The sequence below is a fragment of the Heloderma suspectum genome, chromosome 5 (assembly GCF_057233095.1).
Source record: "Heloderma suspectum isolate Gila_16-S chromosome 5, 16-S_ref, whole genome shotgun sequence".
In the NCBI taxonomy this organism is placed as follows: Eukaryota; Metazoa; Chordata; class Lepidosauria; order Squamata; family Helodermatidae; genus Heloderma; species Heloderma suspectum.
The window spans coordinates 34,309,140-34,335,755 of NC_139462.1; the positions used below are offsets into that span (position 1 = coordinate 34,309,140).

Consider the following 26,616-nt stretch of genomic DNA (forward strand, 5'->3'; position numbering starts at 1 on the left):
TTGAAGTTGTCAATTAAAGAAAGAAAGAAAGAAAGAAAGAAAGAAAGGGAAGGAAGGAAGGAAGGAAGGAAGGAAGGAAGGAAGGAACATTGAGGGAGATATGTGGAATTGACTTGCTTGAACCACTAACAGGTTATAGCAGGGATGGGGAACATTCAGCCTGTGAGCCAAATGTTGCCCACCAGGCCAGCCCATCTGACTGTTAGGGCCTCAGGCAAGGAGATAACAGCAGGTATTCCTCTGTGCCCCTTGTCACCTGTCCAACTGGGAGAAGGAGCAGCGAGCTAAGTGCTTTGCCACCCCACGACCTCCCCAAGGGGGAAAGTGTGGAACAGGTGAAGCTGGAACACTCCTCCAGCCAGTGCTTCAGCCAGGGACCGGATGATATCAGGGGGAGTGACCCCACCCCCCGGCAGCTTTCAGTCCATAGAGGGCCAGATCAAAGGTCATTACCCACTTCATTTTATGTGAGAATTAAGGTCTGGGAAATGTGCATCATTTCCGCTGCATCCTCTCCTTCACGTTTCTCTGAGGAATGGTCTGAGTTTCTGTGACATGAACTTCTACAGCAGTTATTATAACTATCACCACTGCGGCAGCTATACTTAAGACCGGTCAGTTAAAAAAAAGAAGAGTTCCACCATTTTAAATGTGGATCGGAGGGATGGGTTGTTCTAACATTAGAAAATTGGAATCTTGCTTAGTTAAAAGTGACTTTGAGAAAGTGATTGGCAACCTTTTTGGAGAACAAATTAAGAAAAAAGGCTTCTCGCCTAAAACATTGATGGCTTTCTATTCCTTTTGTATTACAGTTTATGGAAGACTTTTAAAAATTAAGTTCTTATTTTTAAAAAGATAAATAAGATTTGAAACAAATAAGGAGAGTCTATGGGACTCTCATAATGATGCTCACCTGCAGAAGGTGTCTCTCCCTCATGCCACCTCACAGTTGACTAGAATGTTGACCAGGCAGTGTGAGGGAGAGAAACTGCCACATTTACTAGAGAGAGAGAGAGATGAGATGTTTCCAAGCCCACCTCACCCTGCCAAGCCTGCCTCCTTTGTCAGGTAGGCCTGGACAGAAGAGCCTTCACCACCGCTGCCACCTTCACCCGTTAGTACATAGGCAACCCCTTCACTCCCCTGGCCACCCCCCACTTCTGGGGTCATGCAGATTGCTGCTAACGGCAGCAGTAAAACAATGATAAGGGTCGGGCTGGCTGGGAAGGGAAGACGCTGCAAGACCTCCTCCCTCCCCTGGCTACCCCCTGCCACCTCTGAGGCCTCATGGATCACCGCTTCAGCGCCAATCCAGTTGAAGTGACTGGGGAAAGGAGGAGGCCTTGCACAAAGCCTTCTTCCTTCCCTGGCCACCCTTCCGCTCCAAGGCAATCCAGATCAGCGCTTCAGCTTTTTTTAAATGCTGTCCTGACATTTTATAACTAGAATTTATTTCATTTTCTCAAAGTAGTTCATCACACTGCTCAATATGGATGCCAGGCCTTTCCTTGATTAAGTAATATTTTGGGTAAATGCACCCCACTGCCTGTTCTGGGTACAAAGCCAGCTTGTCTCCTGCTTGATAGGATATTTGTTTGTTTGTTTTTGCTATGATCATTATGTTAAAAACAGTCATGTGCATTTTTGCACTCTAGTGGAGAAATATGTTACAGGTGGCATAGCCAGAAATGTTCAGCAATTGGAGTGTGAACAAAGCCTAGTGAGGATGGGAGTGAATTGGTGCAGAGTACGCAAGGACAGAAAGTGGGAAGGCTTTCAGGCATTTGGTGCAAGGTACAGGGAAAGAGAATACTGCTGGGTGAATGAGAAACAGGCCCACATATGACCTGGTGAGAAAGAGGGTGAGATAAGAGGTGGGCAACATCTAGTCCTAGTTCTCACAAGAAAGGAGATGACTACAACCCCTTACCCTCCTCAAGCTCCTGGGCACTGATTTGCATTTCAGAGATGCCATGGGGGAATGGGGGCAGTCTTGCTCATGCATCCTCCACTTTCATGTTTTATTATACATACAGAGAGCATACATCTGTGAGCTAGAAGAAGAAGCCACAACAAATGCGGTTAAAAAGCACAGCTGTTGCTTTTTAAAAATTTACCTCTCATGTATCGTATAGGCTGACTTGCAAGAAAGCAGATACAGATACCTTGGGGAGAAATTTCCTTTTAAAAAACCAGGGAAATTCAATTATCAAAAAAAGTCCCATTTAAAAGACTAGAGCTAAAGCTATCTCATGTTGGTCCAAATTCCAAAAAGCCAGGAAATGGAAAGCTAGGGCTGATACTCAACTGACATGCCCCGTGTGCTTGCTTACAACTTACCCTCCATACACCCACACTTTCCCTGGGTCTTTCAGGCCTAAATCCAGAGGGGGAGGATGGAGTGCCTGGGACCAGCAAAGATGCCCCATGTTGTCCTGGTCCAGGTATTGCCTTATGAAGCATCTGAACCATACTGGATTGCTATTCTCCACACAATATTTTCTTCCACCCCAGCTACACAGCAGTAAAATGCTCTGATTCAGGCAGCCACCCCTGATCCCAAGCCCTTTAGCATTGTATAGCACTGTGAAAGAATGGTTCTGGAGAGCTGGGAGGGGGCAGGGGGAGGGGATCCTCTATAAGCCTCAAACTGTGCTACAAGGCTCCTGTTCCAAGCTGGCTGAAGTCATGAACAGAAGCCCTTCTCTTAGGGGGCTGGAGATACACTGCTGCTATGATAATCAGCAATCATTTTATAGCATTTGAACATGAAACCTTCATTATGCTCTTGATATCACTTGTCCCAACGTGCTGTGCAAAAGGGATGTGCTCTTGCAAAGTTCCCATTCATTTTGAAAGAGCCTGCATGGGAGATGTTCCCAGTGGACCTCACTGTAGATGCAAGACCTTATTGAATTTGAGGATGACCCCCACCTCATTTTATCAGCACAATACATGAAAACAATAGAAGTCACTTGAGTTTTTATGATCCTGTTGCCTTTCAGTTGATAGTTTATTTTGGACAATAGCAATAAGTTCCGTTCATGTAAAATAAATCTGGATGCAGTAATTTTATGAATTACTGGGTAGAGTAAACTAGAATGCACAAGCATCCAAGCATGTGAATTAGAGTTGAACATATAAGCCCTTAATGGCTTGGGGCCAGGTTACCTGAAGGATCGCCTCCTCCCATATGTGCCTGCCTGGACCTTAAGATCATCGTCAGCGGCCCTTCTCCGTGAGCCCCTGCCAAAGGAAGTGAGGCGGGTGGCTACTAGGACGAGGGCTTTTTCTGCTGTGGCACCCTGGCTCTGGAATGCCGGGGTGCCACAGTGAGGTTGGTGAGGTTTGCCTGGCACCCCTAGTGAGGTTCGCCTGGCACCTACATTGTATTCCTTTCGGCGCCAGGTGAAGACCTTTTTATTTTCCCAGGGATTTTAGCATTTTAGCTTTCTAAATTTTTAGCTTTGCTGTTTTAAATCTGTATTTTAGAAAGCATTTTAGCTTTCTAAATTTTTATCTTTGCTGTTTTAAATCTGTATTTTAAACTCCTGTACTGCTGCTAGGTTTTATTGTGGTTGTATTGTTATATTGTGGTTTTAATGTTCTATATATTTTAAATTGTTTTATCGTGTGTTGTTTGGTTTTGATTTTTGTGAACCGCACAGAGAGCTTCGGCTATTGGGCGGTATAGAAATGAAATTAAATGAAATAAATGAAATAAATAAATAAATGCTAAAGTGCCTGAGTATTTCACAATGAGCAAGGGAGGAGAAAACAGTTTAACAATAAGATTTGTCATGTCTGTTACTAAGGCATGATTAAATAGCTTAGCCACTAATGTTCCACCTTCCATTATCTAGAATTACGTCAAGCAGTAGCATGTAAATACCCATGAATTCCTAGTCCAGAGAACGAGGCATTATTAATATGTACCTTCCACTGTGCTATGTAAAATAGAGAATTGCTTTAGAAGCAAAGGCACTGCTGGAGTGTATTCATTGGCTGCCAGTGATGTCATATCCCCGCTCACTCATTTGCCATTTCTTAGCTGGAAAACACTATGTGCACTTGGGGGGGGGATTTCACATTTTAAGAGGGCTACCGTCAACTCAAGCAGTCTCAACTTTGGAACACTGCCCAGAGATTAATTCTCCTGCTTCAAATAGTACAGTTCCTATGGTTTAATATACAGAATGCAACCCAGAGGCATAAATTATGGGCACTGACTGACTTTGACATAAAAAGCACACCTCTGAGGGTTCTGTATGCATCAAGGGATCAGAAAAGAAGATCCGTCATGGAACAGGCAAGCTGGAAACCACAGAAGGTGTTACTATGACCATACAGCCCATCTGCCAATGCTCGTGAATGGTTTCGAGCTTGAATGGGAGATGATGGTTCCACTCCCACTGCTTATTGAGCTAACTGGTTTCTCCTGTTCTCTTTCTCCTTTCTGACCCTAATGCATCTCACAAAGCAGAAGCTGCCTGCTTTGACCTCTCAATGTGGCTTTCAGAGACTCACCCTTCTTCTGCCTCTACACCTTTTCATTCTATTTTGCTGTCTAGCGATGGGTGAAACAACCCTGAGTGAATTTGTTATTTATTTGGAAAGTAATGAATTCATCCATGTGATATCGGATGACAGTTCTCCTTTAATATGAACTCTTGTTCCGTGTATATGAGTTTTTGAACAAGCTGCATCTTGGGAGATGTAGTCTGGAACGGCATAACACAGCCTGGCATCATGCATCACCGCATTATGTGGTCCCTTTCTTATGGGTTGTTTGCTCGTGGCTTGCCTGCATGATGATGTCACGTGGTGTTAACTCACCATCACCAATAGTTGGGATGAAGATGGAGTCTGCAAGGTCCTGCTCCTTCTCCTCGCAGATCCAGAGCTGTGGTGGTGGTGACAATGATGAGGGAAGCAGCTAAGGAGACGGCCTCAAGTAAGTTTTAGGAAGGTCTAGGTGGTAGGATGACTGAAACTTTGGGAGGAGGAAGAAATCTGTGTACTACTTTACTGCACATGCTCCAAAGCTCACAATCAATTCCAAACTTAATAGCGAATTCATAATTCATCGATCCAAGCTTGGTACAAAGGTGAGCATTAGTATGGCTGAGTTTCAACCTACGAGCAGACTAATTACAAAATTCAGTGGCATCACTAGTTATTCCCAGATGACCTGTCCTTGGTACTGTGTCCTGAAGAATAATGGTGATGTTTAATGCTGGCTGAGTGAGATGATGACATCATCATACACCAGGAGAAGGACTTCAATTTGCATTTCACAACTACTGTTATCAACCCTGTCAATTGGGCCAGAGTTGAGAGGCATAGCAGACGAATGGGGCTGCTGTTCCCTATCACAAAAAATCTAACTGCCCACAGAATGGGGGAGAGGGAGGAATGTAAGGATCCTTTTATCTCATAAGGATATGAGGCTTATTAAGCAAAGAGAAGCAGGCCATGCAATCAGTACAAAAAGAGAACTAAAAGCAGACTCAATATATGTTAAGGCTTTACAACAGGCACTTATTTTGTCACCTATGGCGAGAAGAATCTTGCCCAGGCAACCACCTAAACAGGGCAGTGCTTATAAATTATAAGATGGTTGGTTTCCCCACCACCACTGCCACCACCTCCGCCCACACACATACAGGCACACACACACACACACACCTTTCAGGTTGTTTTCCCAGCCACATGAGACTTGACTGTGTGCTGATTCACACACTGTAATTATTCCAGTGATCTGGGTGCAGGGACAATTCCAGTGCTTTCTAAGAGTTAGGGAATACACTGTTTATTGATGGGGATTTTTCACTGAGTGCACAGCACATTTTTGATATATAAAAAAATAACAGATGATTCCCCTAAGCACATGATGCTCCTGTGTGTGCATCAAAGCCTCACAGCTCTGGCTCTGCGATGTCAGTGGGACACAGCCTCTTGGGGCAAGAAAAGGATGGGGGCTCCAAGGCAGAGGCAAGACAGATCTGTTGCCAAGAGGAAGAGGAGGATTCCCGTTGCTGCTGCCTGAAATCCTGAAGAAGCTTTAGGACCCATTTCAGACTGCAGTCCTCCTGACAGCTAAATGAATGCATCTTTAGACACTTCGCTGCACACAAGCTTGTTCACACAAGCTTGCTCACCTTAACAACAAAATGCAGGTATTACAACTTCATACAGGAAGACTAGCAGTTAAGACAGCAAGTGGAATATTCTCCGATGCTGCAACACAGATGCATGCAACACAGATTTGGAAAGGAAATATTTAGCATCATTAAGAAAAAAATGATTAAGGGACTACGTTTTCTCTGCCAACAGAAACAAAAAACAAGGGAATAAATCATGTCATTAGCACTTATACTCTGGTTCTCAGGTCCAAGGATGTTTTCATGAGTTTCTCAGTAATGCAGATGTTTTCACATTTGTGAACATCGTTATCAAAGGGAACGGCTGCTAAATACAAGCCAGTTGTATTCCGGCCTCACTCTGGGAAGTGTGACTCTGGACACTTAACAATTTCTCCACCACTGCTGCCACCCCTCCCCGCAGAGTATTGCTCTGTATGCAATCCTGTCTAGGCATCTAACATAGAAACAGTGTGGTGTAGTGGTTAGAGGCGCTTTCTCCAACCTGGTGCCCTCTAGGTGGTTTGGACTACAGCTCCCATGATCCCTGAGCATTGGCTCTGCTGGCTGGGCCTGATGGGAGTTGTAGTTGAAAACATCTGTTTGGGGAAGTCTGGGTGACAGCATCAAACTAGGACCTGGGAGACCTGGATTCAAATCCATATTCAACCATGAAGCCCTCTAGGTGTCCTTGATCTAGTCACTATCTCTCAGCTTAACCCACATTCCAGGATTCCAATATAAAATGGAGTGGGGAGGAGAGATGTATGTTACCCTGAGGTTCTTGGAGGAAGAGAGGATAAAAAACCCCAACAGATCTTTTAAACTGTAATAAACATATCTACCTATCCAGTTATTTAAGTCACGAACCACCCAATGTACTTTCCTACCTGATCAGGCCCAGTTAGGAAGAAGAACATTTGCATTATTACTGAATATAAAACATCTGGGTCTCTTCATGGGAATGTGGCACAAAAGCAATGCACGGTAAATATTCATAATGCAAAGAGGTCTGTGACACCATCACAGAAACATGTGGAACTTAAGCCGGGATTTCTGCTCACCTTCCAAAAAACCTCTTAAGATTTACCAAGCAAAGAAAAGCGTACAATGCAATCAGTACAAAAAGAGGAGTAGGCGCATCAACAGACTCAGTGCACATTCAGGCTTGACAATGGATACTTATTTGGTTACCTGTGGCAAGGAGAATCTTGCCCAGGCAACCAGACAGGGAACCTTTATAATTTAGAAGAGTGCTGGTTCTCCCCATCCTCCCTCGCTCTCTTTCAGGCCACTGATATGCCACACATGAACACCCCAGGTCATGATCAAGTCCAAATTTGGCACTTTCAGGTCAATGGAAGAAATGTAAGCACAGGTTGAACTCTCCCACTGAAAACCACTGGATTTAAAACTGCTTAACCTTGCCAGGACTGTGCCTATAGTTCTATATGAGCATGCAAGATAGTAATAAAAAATGTGTTGCCTAATAACCTTTATGCTCTTATTAGCAAGGACCGATACAATGCATTGATTTCCTTGCAGGAGGAAAAAGTTCTGTATTCTGCAGGCCCTCACCTTACTGATGTTTACGAGCAGTGCAATGCTGTTTTCCCCAGGATGAAGCTGCACAGTGAGTGTCTGCCATGTCTGCAGCTCAGGAATGCTCACCGTCACAAGACCAGCAACTGACTTTGGGCTGACGACGTCAAAATCCGACTCTATTTCAAGACTCCACTGCCGAGTGTTTTGTGCTGAACAAAACAAAAACAAGCAAGGTAGATGGGATACGGTGCTCATTTTGTACACACCTTTACTCACCTGGAATCTAGAATGATATGTCTGTCTTCAACCTTAGTGAGATCCGGGTTCAAATCTCCACCCAGGGACCACAGGGAAGACGTTACTTCTCAGCCTAAGGGACTTCACAAGTTTGTGAAGAGCACGTTTCACTTATTTTTTAAAAAAGCGATGCATATCCCACCTCGAGCTCTTTGGAGAAATGGTGAGATATACATGGAGTAGATACAATCAGAATCCATTTCCACAGTCATGACGACTTGTTTCCAGTTACTGCAATCACAGGAGCTCCTATAGCTGAAACTGTGCGATTGCTTTTAAGATAGCCAGATTCTTCTTCCATGTAACAGCCACAAGGAAGATCAGCATAAGAGCCTCAGTGCACATGGAGGGAGTATGTATGTATGTATGTATGTATTTATTTATTAATTACATTTTTATACCACCCAATAGCCAAAGCTCTCTGGGCAGTTCACAATTAAAGCCATAAAATACCAGACAATAAAATACAAATAATATATAATATAAACATTTAAAACTACAATATAAAAATAAAAATGACCAAACAGAAGCTAGCAGCAGAGCAAAATGTTTTAAAACTACAATGCCAGATAAAAACAAACTGAGAAACTAAAATGCCTGGGAGAATAAAAAGGTCTTCACCTGACACCGAAACAAGCACAGTGTAGGCACTTAGGCAAACCTCTCTGGGAAGCTCAATCCACAACTGGGGTGCCACAGGAGAAAAGGCCTGCTTCTTACTAGCCACCCACCTCACTTCCTTTGGCAGGGGCTCCCGGAGAAGGACTGCTGAGGTTGATGTTAGGGTCTGGGCAGGTGTATATGGGAGGAGACGATTATGCCTTCTCCCCTCCCCAGTCCCCATACAGACACAATGAAAATCCCCCCTCCCCCCCACCCCACCCCACCCCACCCCACCCCAAAGCTGCTATTAGCTTGTCAGGCTGCTGGACAACCTGCCAGAGCTCACGGAAGACCTCTTCAGAGGAGCATTAGGATTCCACAGCAAATTGTGCTCCAACAAACAACATGGAGCAACCTGAGAAGCCCCAACTGGGGACCCTGAAGAACCCCCTTGGCCCTCGTTCTGAGCCCTACCTTGGCCCTGAACCTCCTCCCTCATCCTGTGGCTCTTGAGCACCAGCACATCAAGTGGAAGACTCAGAGTCGTCATCTTCGGAGCACCCGCCTGGCTGCCAGAAGACCCTTTTGCCCAGGGTCTACTCAGGAGGAGGGGGAAATCCCAGCTGCAGACAGTGATTGGGTCTGTACAATCACCACAGCCCACCATGGCTTATTTAAGCCACAATGGGTTGCAGCACATGCTGGCAGCCATTTTGAATATTCAACCCCCAGTGGGGGGTTGCCACGGTTTGCCACATCATCTGAACCTGGGTGGCAGGAGTTGCTGGAGGGGGAAACAACCCTCAAATAACCCATGGTCTGTTGCAAGGTTATCCTGTTTTGTTTTGTTTATTCAGAACAGCCTTCCCTGACCTGGTGTTCTCCAGATGTGTTGGATTATACTGCCCCTTATTCCCCAGCCAGCACTGCCATTGGCCAGGCAGGTTGGGGATGATGGGAGTTGTAGTCCACCATATCTTCCCCACCAGGTTGAGGAAGGTTGAATTAGAGCCACAGACACCAAAGGAACCCAAGTAAGCCAAGCTTTAGATAGCCACCCCTCCCCACAAAATAGATACACACACACTCTCTGTCTCTCTCTATAGAAAATATCTAAGGATAAGGTATCAATTTTATGATAACAAAGCCTCCGGAGAAACGAGAGAACTATGGCCCCTTATGAAGAGAGTTTCCCTCCATCTGTTACATTTGTTTTTATTCAGTCTACGTATTGAACACAGCTGTTTGGGGAAAGGATCACAATTTCTGGAGAGCACCGCCACTTCTGTACACCGAACAAATACTGCATTCAAATAAAATGCGTGAAATTCCTCTCTGCTGTAGGCCTATGAAGAGAGGGAATGAATTGAACCCATTGTGTCTGGATTTGGTGGGGCCTGTGGTTGTTTCTCTTTGGCCACTCAAGTGTGCTGGACTCATCAGCATGCTAATAACTGGGAAGGTTCCCTGCAGTAGCTCAAAGAGTCCTCCAGCTCAGAGAATGACTCATTAACAGAGTATTCCCAGAAAAGTGTTTGTTCAGCCCTCCAACTATGCTTGAACAAACTACCTGTCCCTTGCCAAAGCTTCACTAATCATCTCCTCGACATACAATAGGCAAATCCTTTGTATCAGTAAATGCAGGAAGCCAGGTCCCCTTTTTTATCGTCTGAGTGGCTGCGCTGCTTTAAGAAATGCAGCAGCTGCCTGCTGCCGTTTGCCCTCTTCTCCTAAAGTAAATGCAGCCATGAAGAAAGGACAACAGAGACACCCACAGCTCTTCGGCTAGCCCTGCTTTAGCTGGTAAAGCCACAAATTGCTTCTCCTTAGGTATAGTTCAAGTTCAACGCCCAGCACCACACACCAACCTATCAATTCATGCGGTGAGCCTGAGCTTACGCATGCAGCAGAATGAGGGGAGAGAATGCCGAGATGGTAGAACCCGCCTGCACCGCTTCATACTGAAGGTGGAAAATCCCACTTTCGACTCTTTGCTTACATTAAAACACTTTCAAACAGAAAACCTTTCTCTCTCTCTTTGATATGCTACTTTCTGTGTGCAAATATTTATTTATGAATGCAAATTGGCATGAGTGTCATTTTTCTTGGTAGACAGATGGGGTACAAAGCAAATAAATAAATGTTTTTTGATATGGTGGAGCATTCAAAACTAGAATTCCCCCTCCTACGGCCCATTCTACCACCATACTCTCCTGCCTGTTACAGAGAGGCCTGGGTTACCAGCATCTGAGATCCCAGTCAACCTCTTTTAGAAAAATCAGTGGGCCACTGGGAAAGACATCATGGAGGGAGCAATCCTATGACCGCTAGACAGCAGCTAGACGGCCATAGGATATCCTGTTTTCCGGGAACTGACCTCCCCGCATGTCCACGCTGCCTCGGAGGCTGTGCAGAGAAGCTCCGTCCTCCACGCTTGGAAGAAGAACGCGGAGCAGCTGAAAAGCGGCAGGGCTGGGGGCGTTCTGGGGTTCTGGGGTGGGGAGAGCGGATCTGCCTGCACGATATATGTGCTGCACAACACATCCTATGTGTCGTACAGCAGCCTCCTCTCCCGCTCCCCCCCCCATGGCTAGACAGCCGAAAATGGCTGTCTAGCAGAAAAAGCAGGGCAGGAGAGGCACGGAGAGCCCCCCCGTGCTTCTCCTGCCTTGCTTTGGATAGGCGGTCCCCTCTGAGTTTGGAGGCGGCCACCTATCCAGATAGGATTGCGCCCGAAGTGTTCCTGCTTGGCCATGGGCACTGCCCTGCCCTCTCATGCCTTCACATCCCCCACTTTGGAGGCATTGCATCGTTTACTTATACCGTCCCAAATTCAGGTGCTGGGAGAGAAGAATTATGCAGGGACATGGAGAAGAGCAAGGCTAGATAACCGCAGCCCCCCACATGGCCCTTTTCTACACTGATCCACTGATGGAGGTACTGGATAATAGGAACAACTCTGCACACTTCCAGACCCTAGAGGGCAATAGAGATGTCATTGTTGTCTGATCAGTTCCTGCTTCCTCCCCTTCCTTTTTCGCCTTGCCTCTGCAACAAGCACTGTGCGGTCTCTCCAGAGAGCAAGTAAGTAACCATATCTCATGCCTTCACTCGCTTAGGATATTTCTACATGAGGCATTTATCATGTGCTCATGAATGGCCACTTGCAGAAGTTTGAGGGTCCTTTACACAATGTCGGCAGCCTCCAGGGCACATCCAGTGGTATTTCCCGGTTATTCTGCCTTATAAAGATCCAGAGATAATGAACTATTTACATTTATCAGTTTCCCTCAGTGTGTAAAGTCAGCGGTGCACTATTAAGTAGCCGCTAGATGGTGCTGTTTCATTGAAAACTATGGAGCATTGAAAATTGAAAACTTCCCCTCTTGGCAATCATGTAGTTATCATTGGCCGCCCATTGTAAACATGGAAAGGCTCCACAACAAAGAAAACCTTGTGACTGCAGGTGTTTTCTTTAATGTAGAGACATCCTTACATTCACACAGCCAGCTCGGGGGGGGGGGGGGTGCTTGTAGTTAAGCAGTGTTAGATAGCCTTCTCTGATGAGGTATATAAAAGCTCTAATAAAGTAAATTGATCTGAACTTCTTTTAAACTCTCTAGCCTGCATTTATTGCCTCCAATACTAAATGCTGTGTTGCCATGCTTTCTCTGTATAAAGCAACTCTGTTGTAAGTCAGATGAGACTTTCCAACAGGAGGAAGAGACCTAGTCTCCTCCTCCATCTCTAGATTGATTGCATGCCTCTCTGTGCAAGGAGAAAGAGGCAGCCAGGAAAATGGAGAGCAGATGGGGAGAGGAGAGAAAGGACTGAAGCATGGGGGGAGTGGGGGAACATCTGAAAATAATGTAAGCCTGGCAGGAGAGAAGGCCTTTGGCATACGCACAGCAAGTAGGTAACCCTATAGGTAGCCCTTCTTGCTGTGGCAGCCAAGATGTTACTTCTGGAATGCGGCCCCCAGAGGGTTACAAAGAAATACATGTGGCTCTCAGGCTGAAAAAGGGTTCCTTACCCCTGGAACAGAGGGTAAGCCGAGGGAGGAAAGAACAGAGACTTTGCCCTCTCCTCTGGAGTTCTGGCAATAGTGAGTGGATCTTAGGGAAAAATAGGGTGTTGCGCCCTTCGTGCCACCCTCTCCTCTGATCCTGCCAGACAGGGGAGGAAGGGAAGAACACAGAGGCGCCCTCTCCTCTGATCCTGCCAGACAGGGGAGGAAGGGAAGAACACCCTCCATCTTTCCCACTGCCCAGGCAGCTCATAATTATCTTCCCCAATATAATTCCACTAGGGGAAAAGAACTATATTTCTGGTTGCAATCAGATTGAAAGGTCTGGCCCATTATTTGTAGTTCTGCCCCTTAGAGAAAAGTTCTTGCCATATATTCTTCAGTCAGATATTGATCAACCTCCCCAGAATCTGGTGGTGAAATTATTGGCTGACAATCAACTATTCATCACCCTTACGGTAGCTCTACTTGCTGTGGCAGCCAAGTAGTTATGCTCCAGCTTTATCAAAAACGTCAATACCTCTGATATACAAAGCCAGGACTCCTTTTCTGCCCCCTTTGAGTACATGGACTATGGCAGTAACTCCCCAACTTGGTGCCTTCCAGATGTTTTGGTCTCTAACTCCCATTATCCCGGGCCATTGGCCATGCCGTCTGGGGCTGATGGGAGTTGTAGTCCAAACATCTGGAGGTAACTTAGCTGTGGAAGGCTGGTTAATGGCTTGAAGTCAACCCTATATTTTATGTAATGACATTATCTTCTGTTTTACTATAAAATCTTTGTATACATTTTATAGAACTTTATCTCATTGTAATGGCCTTTGGTTATATACAATAGAGATTACTTACACTATTTTCTCCATTATCTATGCTTTGAAAGTGAGAGACATGGCAAAGTGATGGCTACCAATTTGGATGGTTTTAAAAGGGGGGACAGACAAATTCCTGGAGAACGCTATCAGTGGCTATTAGGCCTGATGGCTATATGCTACATCAAGTATCAGAGGCTGTATACCTATGTACACTATCTGCTGGGAAGCATGGGCAGGAGGGTGCTGTTGCACTCATGTCCTGCTTGTGGGTTTCCATGGGCAGCTGGTTGACCACTGTGTGAACAGAGTGCTGGACTAACTAGATGGACCTTGATCTAGCATGGCTCTTCTTATGTTCTTAAAGAATTGCCAAGGAAGAATCAGGGGAGAAAGAGGGTCGCAAAAGCTCCAGTCAGACGTTCCGTCAAACTTGATGAACAGTTGCATGCAGGGGATGGCAGGGCCACGTTGGTTGATGCTGCCCCCACTGTCACATCCCTCTTCTGGCCGTGCACTGGAGAAAGGTCTGCAACAGGGAAGCCTACCGAGCATGTGCAGCTCTCCCCATTATCTGGAATCCTGAGCAAATCCAGAATTAAATCACAAAGTCAGGGGGAAACACCTGAAGGGGGCTCTACACAAGGCTTTATCATGCTTTTTGAAAAATGTGCAACACATTGTGTGAATCAGCCCAATAGATACTGATTATTCCAAAATACTGGATCACCTGGATTAAAAGTTCAAACGACTCGAACTGACATGGGATTTACATGACTAATTTAAAGATCCAGTTGTTCATTATTCCAAGTTATTTTCTTTCTTTCTTCTCTTATAAATAAGCTCAGCCTCCAGGCTGCGCTCCAAAAACATCCCCAGCTGACTGAATGGAAACTGTATCTGGCTGCATACCTGGTTACCAACAGGTGGAGCTGGACAGCCTCATACTGAGTGCCTCATGACTCTGCAGTGGCATTCCATGGAAATTCCAGCTGCATTAATTCTGGCAGGAGGCTGGAGCTATTTCCAGAAGCATTAAAAGCCCACTTCTGTCCACTATTATCCATGTACAAAGGTGCCTAATTTAGTAATACTTAGGGCACAATCCACCCAAAGTTAAGCAGTTTTAGGTTCTCTGCAGACTTCAGTGGGAGAGATTTAAGCACGTGCTGAGTTTTCCCATTAAAATCACTGGGATGTATAACGTGCTTAACTTGGGCTGGATTTTGCCCTTAGTATTTATGTAGTGCATCTTCACGCAAGTCATTATTAAATCTACACATTACAAATGCGGGAGTAGTAGTTCAGTGGCAGAGCTCACACTTGCATACCGAAAGTCTCAGGTTCAAACCCCGGCATCTCCTGGTAGGGCTGAGAAATGAAAAACCATCTTGACCACAACAACCTCACAATATCACCGGTACACTGGCTGCCTATATGCTTCCGAGCCCAATTCAAAGTGCTGGTTTTGACCTATAAAGTCATAGCTTGGGAACACAGTACCTGACGGACCATCTGTCCCGGCACAAACCAAGCCGTACACTACACTCTGCATGTAATGCCCTCCTCTGGGAGGGCAGCAATGAGAAGACCTACTCAATGGTGGCCCCCCATTTATGGAATAATCTCCCTGACGAGGCCCACCTGGCACCAACATTGTGATCTTTTCGGTACCAGGTTAAAAATGCCCTCTTCTCTCAGGCATTTGGCAGCATATAATGAGTTACTTTGATTGTCTCTGACTGATTGTTTTAAATTGTTTTAGACACATGTTATTGTTGTGTGTACTATTTCTTCTACACCATTACGTGAATGGCTTTATACTTTATATAATGTATTTTAATGGTTTTTTAATTTTTATGAACCGTCCAGAGAGCTTCAGCTATGAGGCAGTAGAGAAATAGAATAAATTATGAAAATGAAAAAATGAAGGGGAGCGCCCCATCAGCTTTCTGAACTGAACTGGGTTTGTATGATAGGTCAGGATTAGCTTCCCCAACCTGGTGCCCTCCAGATGTGTTGGATTACAATTCCCATCATTCTCAGCCAGCATAGCCATTGGCCAAGATTGGGGAAGGCTGGATTAGGGTACTTCACATTGTGAGAAACTGCTTGCCCACCCCAGTACAAGCCAGAGGACAAACAAGTGATTACCAGCACGAGGAACTGGTTAGATGACTTTAGGGCAAGCATAGAACAGGAAGTCCTATCAAATTACCATTGAAGATAAGCCATCCTGATGGAGCTGCTTTTGTGCCTCTGCTTTTGCTACAGACCCTTAAAAATCAGCTCTGGAAGAAAATCGGGGATATGGAAGAAGGGGCAGAAGTTGAGCCTTCTTTCAAACCCAGCAGTGCCTGTTTTTAGAAATGTACAGACCATATGTCATGAATGCCAAGGACAAGAGGGGGTGCAGGAGAGGCAGCAAAGCCTCTGATCTACCCTCCCTTCTGCAACGATGAAAAAAGAGAGCCCGTGCGGTGTAGCGGTTAGAATGTTGGGACTGGGAATTGGGAAATCTGGGTTCTAGTCCCCACTTGGCCATGAAGCTCACTGGGTGACTTTGGGCCAGACTCTCAGCCTAACCTACCTTCACAGGGTTGTTGTGAGGATAAAATGGAGAACAGGAGGATAATGTAAGCCACCTTGAGTTCCTTGCAAGAGGAAAAAAGTGGGGTATAAATGAAATAAGTAAGTAAGTAAGTAAGTAAGAAAGAAAGAAAGAAAGAAAGAAAGAAAGAAAGAAAGAAAGAAAGAAAAAAAGAGGAAGGGGTGTTTATCTCCCATCCTGCTCAGGACACAGCTAAGACTCTGCCACCACCTCACTTTAAGCAGCTGCCTTCTATCGAATTAAACCATTGGCACATCTAGCCCAGTACTGTCGACACTGAGGGCTTCTTCACACGGAGCTTTTATCCTGCGATTGAGATTGCTCCTTCACGGAAGTTTATGGGCCCTTTAGATGACGTGGTCAACCTCCAGGGTGTCTCCCGCACTAAATGACCTTATTCCATTTTTAAATAGATCGGAGAGAATGAGTTATCAAATTACCCCGCTTGTGTTGCGCTTGAATTCCCTCCGTGAAGAAGGAAAAGCAGCAAGAAGAGGAGCTAGACCAACGAAACATATGGAAATGGGAGAAGGAGGGGGAAAGGGGAGGGGGAAAAGGAAGCACGCGTAAAGGGAGTCCATCGTGATCCTGCATTTAAAATGGAAGAAGAAAGCCCCATTTTAAATGTGGGATTTTAGGCTGGTGTAGAGATGCTCTGACTGGCAGTGGCTCTGCAGGGTTTCAGGCAGGATTTTTTCCAGCCCTACCTGGAGATGCCAGCAATTGAACCCTTCACATACAAATCATATGCACTAGCACTGAGCTGCAGCACTTCCACTGTTTTGCTGTGGACTCCCAGTCTTTGTTCCTGAAATCCCACGGACACTTGGAGTGCCTATGCAACATGACATCCTTTTGCTTCAGATCAGTGACTCCAGGCTACGACTACTACTCCCTGGGTTCTATGTTCATTAAGAGCCAATTTGTGCCACCCCTTGCACTTACAGTGACCTTTGTTTCCAACCGGGTTTGAAGCACTTGGATGGTATGCTGGTCTTATCAGTGTGGTTTGTTATGAGCACAGATTAGGAAAGGCTTCGTCGAACAAGTGGGGTCTGGGGAAGGAACTTTTGGGAGGATGGACAGATGACCCGACAAATGTGCACGCATGTGCACGCACACACAGAGAATCTGTTCCAGGCATAAGGAGAAAGATGACAGAAGGCACAAAGCAGGAGAGCTGGAGACAAAGTATGGAGAACAATAGATGCACTTCTGTATGACAGAAGAACTGAGAAGGAAGCACGTGTAAAGGGAAATTAGGACAAAGGACCCAGTCTGGGAGCATTTGATACAGCAGTATTACTGAACTTAAGTGGATGTGGACTTGAACATTTACCTGTTTACTGCCCCACCCCTCCACCATGTAAAAGTAGGATATAATAAATACAAACGTTGTTAAAATCAATGAAATGACAAAATTTTCATTGGTTTGAAGGACAAATCAATTTGTTCAAAGGACAAATGTATTCTGGAAGGGAGTGGTATAGAGCTTTAAAAGAAGGGACTAGAACAATTCTCTTCATGACAAGGAGCCATTACAGCAGGGGTGGGCAACTTGTGCCCTCCAGATCTTTTGGCCCACAACTCCCACCAGTTCTAGTCAGCATAGGCAAAGGTGAGGAATAATGGGAGTTGTAGGCTAACCAGCTGGAGAGCCACAAGTTGCCCACCCCTGCAGTACAGGGATGCAAGAAATAGGCTGATGCAATTCCAGTAGCGAGTGAGAACAATATGTTTTGCAGAGGATTTCTGGACTAACTGGAGTGAACAGCTGAGATTCCTCTGTCATTTGCTGAGGTTCGTCCAGGGCATTATCTATCTATGGTTGTGCCATTGAATAAAAAAATGGTGAGCCTTCAACCATCATCTGTTAATACTCAATTTTTGGGATTCCCCCAGAATCAAAATTCCATTTTTTCCAAACACACTCTAGAGTTAAGGTGGCAAGACTTACCATAGCGAGGAGTCACAGAGAAATAGACTAGATGACAAAGATTATATGCTTCAATCCTAACGTCCTTCCAAATTCCCTGGGTGGGAAAAGAGGGGCCCCAGTCCCAGCTGAATGAACACTGCTCCTGCAATTAATTAGACACATGCGTCAGAGGTTGCTTCACAGACTGGTTACTTTCCGGGGGCGGTGGGGGGGCGGGGTGGACACGTTGAAAGAAATAAAGAGTTTTGGCATGCAGAGTAATGCGTTTTATTTAGATTCCCAGTCTCCAAAGAACAAGCAACAACAAAAATAAAGTCTTAAATATATGACAGAAATAGCTAAGCCAGTTTTCAACATTCTGTAATGCTCTAGTACGGCGGTTTCAAGCTTTCTGCATTCAGAAAGGACCATTCTGTACTGATATCTGCTGAAGCATCTGTCTGGGAACTCCTGCAAGCTGCATAAGAATCGGAGTTTTTATGCTGTATTCCACCCCAAGTATATTATTGGACGGCTTTATATAAATTTAGCAGCAAGCAGATAGATAAGAAAGAGTGGAGAGGTTCCAACTGTGCCCCAGCGCTGGCGGTAATCACATGTTAGCGCAAACCAAGGACAGCACAAAGTAACTAGCGCTTGCTTGGTCGATGGGGAAAAATGGCCGTTTGCCACTGAAATTTAGTGGCAAGTCGCCATTTTGTCCCCTTGCCCCTGCAAATGCTAGTTATGTTGCACAAGCATTGGTTTGCACGAGGTGCAACATCCTTATCGCTAGGTTTGGGGGACAGTTAGATCGTACCTGCAGATGACAGATAGTTAGATAGATGGGGGTATTGGCCAGGTCTGTTGAATCCCACTTTGCCTCACATCAGCCAAGAGAAAATCCTAAGATAGGGGTAGGGAAAAGGTACATCTGGATCTACTGGTAACAAAGATGATCAGGGGACTGGAAACAAAGCCCTATGAAGAGAGACTGAAAGAACTGGGCATGTTTAGCCTTGAGAAGACTGAGGGGAGATGTGATAGCGCCCTTCAAGTACTTGAAAGGTTGTCACAGAGAGGAAGGCCAGGATCTCTTCTCGATCATCCCAGAGTGCAGGACACGGAATAATGGGCTCAAGATACAGGAAGCCAGATACCGGCTGAACATCAGGAAAAACTTCCTGACTGCTAGAGCAATACGACAATGGAACCCATTACCTAGGGAGGTGGTGGGCTCTCCCACACTGGAGGCGTTCAAGATGAGGCTGGACAGCCATCTGTCAGGGATGCTCTGACTTGGATTCCTGCACTGAGCAGGGGGTTGGACTCGATGGTCTTGTAGGCCCCTCCCAACCCTACTATTCTATGATTCTATCTCTCTGGGCAAGGATTTCTGACTTCCAGGGTTTTTTTTTAACAATAGCGATAAGAAAATTTCTCCCACTCTAAATTACTCTGCTGAAATTAAGAGAGATTGGGGTAACCAAGCCTGGATTTTTGTGCAGAAGAACTGTGAGCAAAGATATTCCTGGGCTGAGAATTCTGTAATTCCAAGCGTATGTCTCTTGCACTAGGCTCCAGTTGCGAATCTCAGGCCTCTAATAAAAGACAAATTCAGGGCACAATCCTATGCAACTTTAGACAGAAGAAACTCCTACAACTCCCAGCATTTCCCAGCCAGCCATGCTGGGAATGCTGGGAATGGTAGGACTTTTTTCTGTGTAAACATGCATAGGATTGCGCCCTAAATCTTGCAAGCCTGAAATCTGCCCACCCCTGCCCTAAGATATACCCAGTTCTCCTCTACATTAGTAGAATGCAGAGAAAGACTGGCAGTCATGGGCCAGGTGTCTTTTGGGGAAGGTGGTCTGCCATTACTGATCTTCTCATAGACAAACCCTTAATAAGCCTGCAAGAAACTTTAGAATCCCAAAGAACACAGCTCGAAAACCTCAGCTATAGAATGATGATTGCTGTACATCTTCATTTACATGCCCGTCGAACTTTTGTCTGCATACATCTGACGATGAACACAAACGTTTGGGGTCTTTAACCAGAGCTGTGGTGCTCACAGCAGATTGATGCACCATGCTCTAACAAAATGGGGAATACCTACTTCTAAAATGGGGAAATTAGCTCAAGCACTTGTTAAAAGTCCAAAATCATAGAGTTTATTTTTTGCAGATTTTGTTCTGAGCACACATTTGCACACATGATACAGAAGAGAAAAATGGCCTGGTTAGTATACCAACCCCCTAGCTCAGCCTTCCCAACCTGGTGCCCTCCAGGTGTTTTGGACTACAATCAAGGGCCACAGCAGTACAGCAGAAGATAATTAACTACTGGTATTCAAAACAAAATGTATAATTCAGGACATCCAGGTGGCATCTGAACCTGTTGACCTGTCTGGAGGCAAGAATGCTTCAGAATTGGGCCAGATTTTCTGCCAAGGCTCTGGGTTGGTCAATACCAATTCTTGTAGGTTCAGAAGCTGGGTGGTGGCACGGCAATTAGGCAGGCATTTGCATGTTTCCATAATTACAGGGAGCAATGCCCTTTAAACTAATCAATAGAGGAAGCAGGTACATACTATGGCTCATGCCCCTCTGTGGCCATCCAGAGCCTTGACAATATTCCTGGCAGCTTTCCCATGCTGCTCTTTCCAGAAGCAAAATGGATTCTTGAGCTCAGGTGCCAGGGTAATGCCAATGAACTGCACAGCACAGAAGACACATGCCCAGAGAGCCAGCACATCTGAGGTCCTCTGTAATACGACCAAAAAACAGAACACAGGATGTTCAATGTTTGGGGCTAGCATGGGAAGGAAACAGGCCTACCCCCTACCCCAGAGGCATTGCCAAGAAAGACGGTGTGGTGTCGCGGTTGAAGCACTGAGCTAGGTGAGAGTTCCAAACTCCTCTCAGTTGTGAAATTCACCCAGTGACCTTGGACAGTCACTTTCCCTCAGCCTCACCTGCCTTGAGGTTGTGAGGACAGTGGGATAACCCATATCCACTTCCACCGTCTTGAGCTCATTGGAGGAAGGATGGGATATTACTAATACTACTGCTAATACTAATACTACTAATACTTGTTACTATTCCCCTTCCATGTATCTGAATGGTGGCTTTTTATTCCTGCTAGTAAAATTAAAGCTCTGCGCTTGGGGTCATTGTTGTGGTGATCTGCCCTCCACCTCTGACACGTATCCTGCCAGATAGGTTTGTGTGCACAGTATGCAAATCCTTCCCTTACACATAGCCTGCATATGTATTTATATTATGCCTGGTGTATATGTGCACTGCTAGTATTAGAATAAAAACTACCACCTCCAACTGGCAAATGCTCATAAGAAGCACAAGTCAGTCACATGCAGAACACTGCAGTCCGCGAGCTTCAGAGGTCGTTCACATCTCTCGGTGGTCGAGATCTAAGAATCCCCACATCAGATTAGCGTTGCTTCAAACGCTAATTTTTCTCCTAACCTAAAAGCACTTCCAGGTATGAAATACCACAAAACTAGAGCATCAAATGTCATATTTCACAGCGTCTGCATGGCTCTGTGATTGTCACGTGTGATGATTGACATGCAGCTCCCACACTATTTGCTACACAAGAATGTTTGGGGAGCTTGTCAAGAGCTCGATGGAATCAGAGCCTATCATGCTTCAGGCTTGTGTTGACTCCACATGTCATCATGCAATGGAAAAAGAGCAATTATCCGAGCACACCCTGGAGGCTTCTTCAGATCTTCTTCAACCACAGTACCTTAACTGCAGGCCCCATATACACAACCATATATATACCAGAGATAGGGCCTCTCAGATGCTTTTCCGTGACTTTATCCCACATTGCTGTAGTAACAGTGCAGAAAAGGGCAAATCAGATAATCAAGGGGCTGGAATATCTCCCCTATGAGGGAAGGTTAGTACAGCTGGGATTGTTTAGCTTGGAAAAAAGAAGGGTAAGGGTAAACAAAATTATGCATGGTGTGGAGAATGTGGAGAGGGAGACATATTTTTCCCTCTAACATAATACTAGAACCCAGTGCAGTCATCCCATAAAGCTGTTTGGTGGGAAATTCAGGACAGATAAAAGGAAGTACCGCTTCATACAGCGCATAGTTAAACTATGGAATTTAATACTACAAGATGTAGTGATGGCCACCAATTTGGATGGCTTTAAAAGGGGGTTAGATAAATACCTGAAGGAGAAGGCTATTGATTGCTGCTAGTCCTGATGGCTATGTGCTACCTCCAGTACCAGAGGCAGTAAGGTTATACACACCAGTTGCTGGGGAACATGGACAGGAGGGTGCTGTTGCCCTCATGTCCTACTTGTGGGTCCCTAATCGACAGCTGGATGGCCACTGTGTGAACAGAATGCTGAACTATATGGACCCTTGGTCTGATCCAGCATGGCTCTTACGTTCTTAACATTTGGAAGTAAAAAAAGGCCGTTGATCTCCACCCAATCAACTCCATGCTGGGAGGACAACAATAACATGGGAAAGGACCATATTGTTGGTTCCCACCCACATGGCTGTCTTCCGAACACAACCACAGCAGCATGGGATAAAGCTCCAGAAAAGCAGCCCCTGCATGACTGGATAATGTATGAAGAGACCCACACAGAATCAAGATCATTGCGCAGTAAGTCGAACATAGTTAGCAGCAGCAACTTAACTTTCAAAGAGTTGATGGAAATTATATCCAAACTATGAAAAGAGCATGTGACTAAACTATGCAAGTAGCTTCAGTTCCTGCAAAGATGTCCAGGACAAGACAAGTTGTTGACCACAGCTTGAAGATGTGTCTCGACTTGACCTCAGAACTCCCTACTCTGGAGTGCGCATACAATAGATCTCGCTAAATTTTTGCGTAGTGACCTATAGATCTAAATTTATAATCCTAATAACTGGCAGCTGGGCCATACTAATTTTGGCAACCCACGCTGCATTTGCCTAGCATGTTCCCTGTATCCCAGGGAATCAGCTTGCCTGCCAGTGTATCAAATTACAAGGAGCGAATAGCAGGCACTGCGCCTATTTCTAGTTTATTAACAGCAGAGGCAATCATTTCTTAGAAAACAACCCCCAAGATATTCTTTACTTGACTGCTTCTACTGATGGGATTGCCAAGCTTCAAATCTGTATAAGCAATTATTATGGTGACACAAGGGCAACCATCTCAGACCCGATGCACAGATTTCAAGCTGTTAAACCTGCACACGGTAACTCTGGCATTTTCTCCATGGGAAAATTAAGTGATAAAGTCACCGTCTGTAGACTTTACAACCTCAAAAATAAAAAGTGCAAATTGAGCTTTCAAATGCTGTAAGGAAAATGTTTCCAGTATGAAACCTTAAAATTTGTTCATGAGATTCCCACAAAGTGAAGTAATTTCACTTCACTTTTGACAGTCACCATTCTAGAACGCATCCCTTGTTGAGTTGCAACCTAGGATTTTTATTTTTTTTACTCTTGATAAATGATGAACTTGCACACGTGTACATGTGCTCCCATGTGCAGAGTGCACATTTCAGTCACCATTGATGAGCAGGTCAGGGCTGCATAGTGCCAGCACCCTGGGCAGTGTGGCCACCTTGCCTCAGCATAGTCAAAATGATGTCACAGCTAGATGCTAATGCACACTCCCCAACCAGCTGAAGCGTCTGCACAGTGCATCCATAACATGCCTACTTTCTTCATTGCCACTATGTCATGTGCCACTAAGCTAACCCAATTTTCTCATATGTTTTAAGAACATAAGAAGAGCCCTCCTGGATCAGACCAAGGGTCCATCTAGTCCAGCATTCTGTCCACACAGTGGCCAGCCAGTTGCCTGTGGAAAACCCACAAGTGGGACATGAGTACAATAACACCGAGGTTTTGAACTTTGATCCCCCTTCTGAACTTTGTGACTCTGGGTAAGGCCTGTAGCTGAGTGGTAGAGCACATGCTTTGTATTCAGAAGGTCTCAGGTTCAATCCCAGCATCTCCGGGTAGGGCTTGGAAAACCCCGTCTGAAATAGTCAGTGTAGGCCAGGCTTCCCCGATGTAGCGCCTTCTGTATGTTATGGAATGAAACTCCCATCAGCCTCACTAGCATGGCCAATGGTCAGGGCTGATGGGAGTTGTAGTCCAAAACATCTGGAGGGGACCAGGTTAGGGACAGCTGATACAGCCAATACTGAACTAGATGGCCCAATAGTCTGACTTTGTATCTGGCAGCTTCCTATATTCCTATGAACATCCTGTACCTTGTTCCTGCTGCCCCCACAACTGACCCAAATACTATTCCATAGGTGAGTGTGCGAAGATTTTCATGCACAGCTGCAGTCTCCTGCTTCTACACGCAAGAATTGGAGTACTAGTCCAATCTTGGCATCAGAAGAGGAATAAAACAGGTCATCTTTGAGGTGCCCTTCATGTGTGAGTGAAGTGCCATGAGAGCGGCTATTCAGTGGGTCCATCCCTTGGTGCTTGGAGCAGTGCTTAGAAGAGTCAGAAGCACCTGATCAGGGCCAATCACACATGTTCTTAACACAGAACCAGAGCCCCTACTGGGAGGGAAGATGCTGGCTTTGTGTTAAGGACATTAAGAACACAAGAAGAACCATGCTGGATCAGACCAAGGGCCATCTAGTCCAGCATTCTGTACACAAAGTCTTCAACCCACAAGCAGGACACGAGTGCAACAGCACCCTCCTGCCCATGTTCCCCAGCAACTGATGTACATAGGCATGCTGCCTCTGATACTGGAGGTAGCATATAGTCACCTGGACTTGTAGCCATCGATAGCCTTCTCCTCCATGGATTTGTCCAATCCCTTTTTAAAGCCATCCAAATTGGTGGCCATCACTACATCTTGTGCAAGTGAATTCCATAGTTTAACTATGCACTACTTGCACAACTTGTCCGCGCGCGCGCACACACACACACACACACGGTTGCAGGCCTTCAAATGTCACTGTCACACAATAGGATGATCCCACCCCAAAACAGTTCCCACAGTGCAACTGTAGCATTTAAAAGGCTCCTGGCCTGTTCCTAACGCTACACATACAGAGACCTCATTAAACAAAGCAGCAGCTCTTTCTGCACTTCCTTCTTCCAAATCAGTTTGGGACAATGGGGCAGTGGGAAAAGAGCCACTCCTAAACATCCAATGTGAATCAGTGAGGATCCCATGCCTTTCCTACCCAGATCTTGGCTGGGGGTGGTGGGGGAGAAAGTCTCCACTTGCCTCAGAATCCTACCTTCCCTAGAATTCATGACACACACACACACACCCCGTTGAGGTGTCCTGCAGCCCAAGAGAGCGCCCCCCCCCACTAGTTGGAGAACAATGCGCTAAGCATATGGTTTCCATTCATCACATCACATTTGACACTTAGTGTCACCCTCTCATTTGCTGTTCAACCCCATGAGCATATGAATATAAGAAGGACTATTGGTCCATCTCGTCCACTGACAGTGATTCTCGAGGGTCTCAGGGAGAGGCCTTTCCCATCACCTGCTACCTGACCCTTTTGACTGGAGAAGCTGAGAATCGAACCTGGGACTTTCTGCACCCAAACATGTGTTCTACAGAGGAGCAATGGCCATTCTTCCACGCGTCCTAACCTGAACTGCTTGCCGGAACGGTGTGAGAGAAACGTGATGAGAGAGAGGGGGGAATGGAGAAGCAGCCCACCTTATGCATGCAGCCCACCTTATCTTACATCAGTATTCAAGTAAGACTACATTATTTCTTCAAGGATCAAACTCTCTCTTAAAAAGGTATTTTCTGTAAAAACGCAACAGCCTACCTCTGTGTAAAAACCACTCTCCCAGAATCTTCTGCCCTAAAAATAGGACTACAGCTGTTCAAGTTGTTTTCACCCCTGCACTGCTTTCTAATCAACACAGGAGAAAACAACATACAGATTCTAGAGCAGAAAGGTGACCCCACCATGTTTTAATTAACCGTTGTAACAAAAATAGCTCATTTTTCACAGCTTACTTAAATATCGAATTCAACTGCAGAAGTTACCTTAGAAAGGGAACATGCACAACCAAGATCCTCTGCATTGTGTTTTTAATTACCATGTTCTTTCCCTCTGCCTGATGATAGGGGTCATCCTTACCAAGAGATATGGGATCACTGAAGAGAGAAGATACTGAACCAGTGAGGTTATCTCCATTGTAACAACGTCACAATAGCAGACACGTCTCCTTTCTCTAAGACTGCAATTCTAAACACACTTATTAGGGAGAGCACCAGTGAACACAGTGGGACTTACTTCCAAGTAAACATGCATAAGATGGTTCTGTTCGATGTTCTCAGGAATCAAATACAATGGCAATTCCTATTAAGTTTCTGGCCCTCATGACAGCAGTGGGTAAAATATTTTTAGAACTATCCTCCAATAGGCCCAAACACACCCAACTCCCCTTCACAGAAGCTTAATGAGACGTGGCTTCTTATAAGCAAATGCTTCCCAGAAACTGTCAGAGCTGCACAATGTAAGAACTCAGCACACGAGTAACAGCAAACACACACAAAGCTGCTTGGCTAAAATGCTTACAACTTTGCCAACATACTCTGGCACTTCTCAGAGCTAATGCTGGTCTCTCTTCTTTGCTAAATTCCCTTGCTGGACACAAACAGAAGGCC

At 45.4% G+C, this 26,616-nt stretch overlaps 1 protein-coding gene across 7 annotated transcripts in view; it reads right to left on the bottom strand.

The window, feature by feature from the left end:
* The window catches only part of MANBA (mannosidase beta), an 88,533-nt gene that overhangs the window by 42,561 nt on the left and 19,356 nt on the right, over positions 1–26,616 (bottom strand). For all 7 annotated transcript variants that reach the window (XM_084855734.1, XM_084855732.1, XM_084855731.1 and 4 more), the window contains 2 exons: positions 17,993–18,116; positions 7,722–7,897 (listed from right to left, as the gene is read on the bottom strand). In XM_084855734.1, the coding sequence (XP_084711860.1) occupies positions 7,722–7,897; positions 17,993–18,116 (300 nt within the window). The remainder of the gene's footprint in view (positions 1–7,721; positions 7,898–17,992; positions 18,117–26,616) is intronic.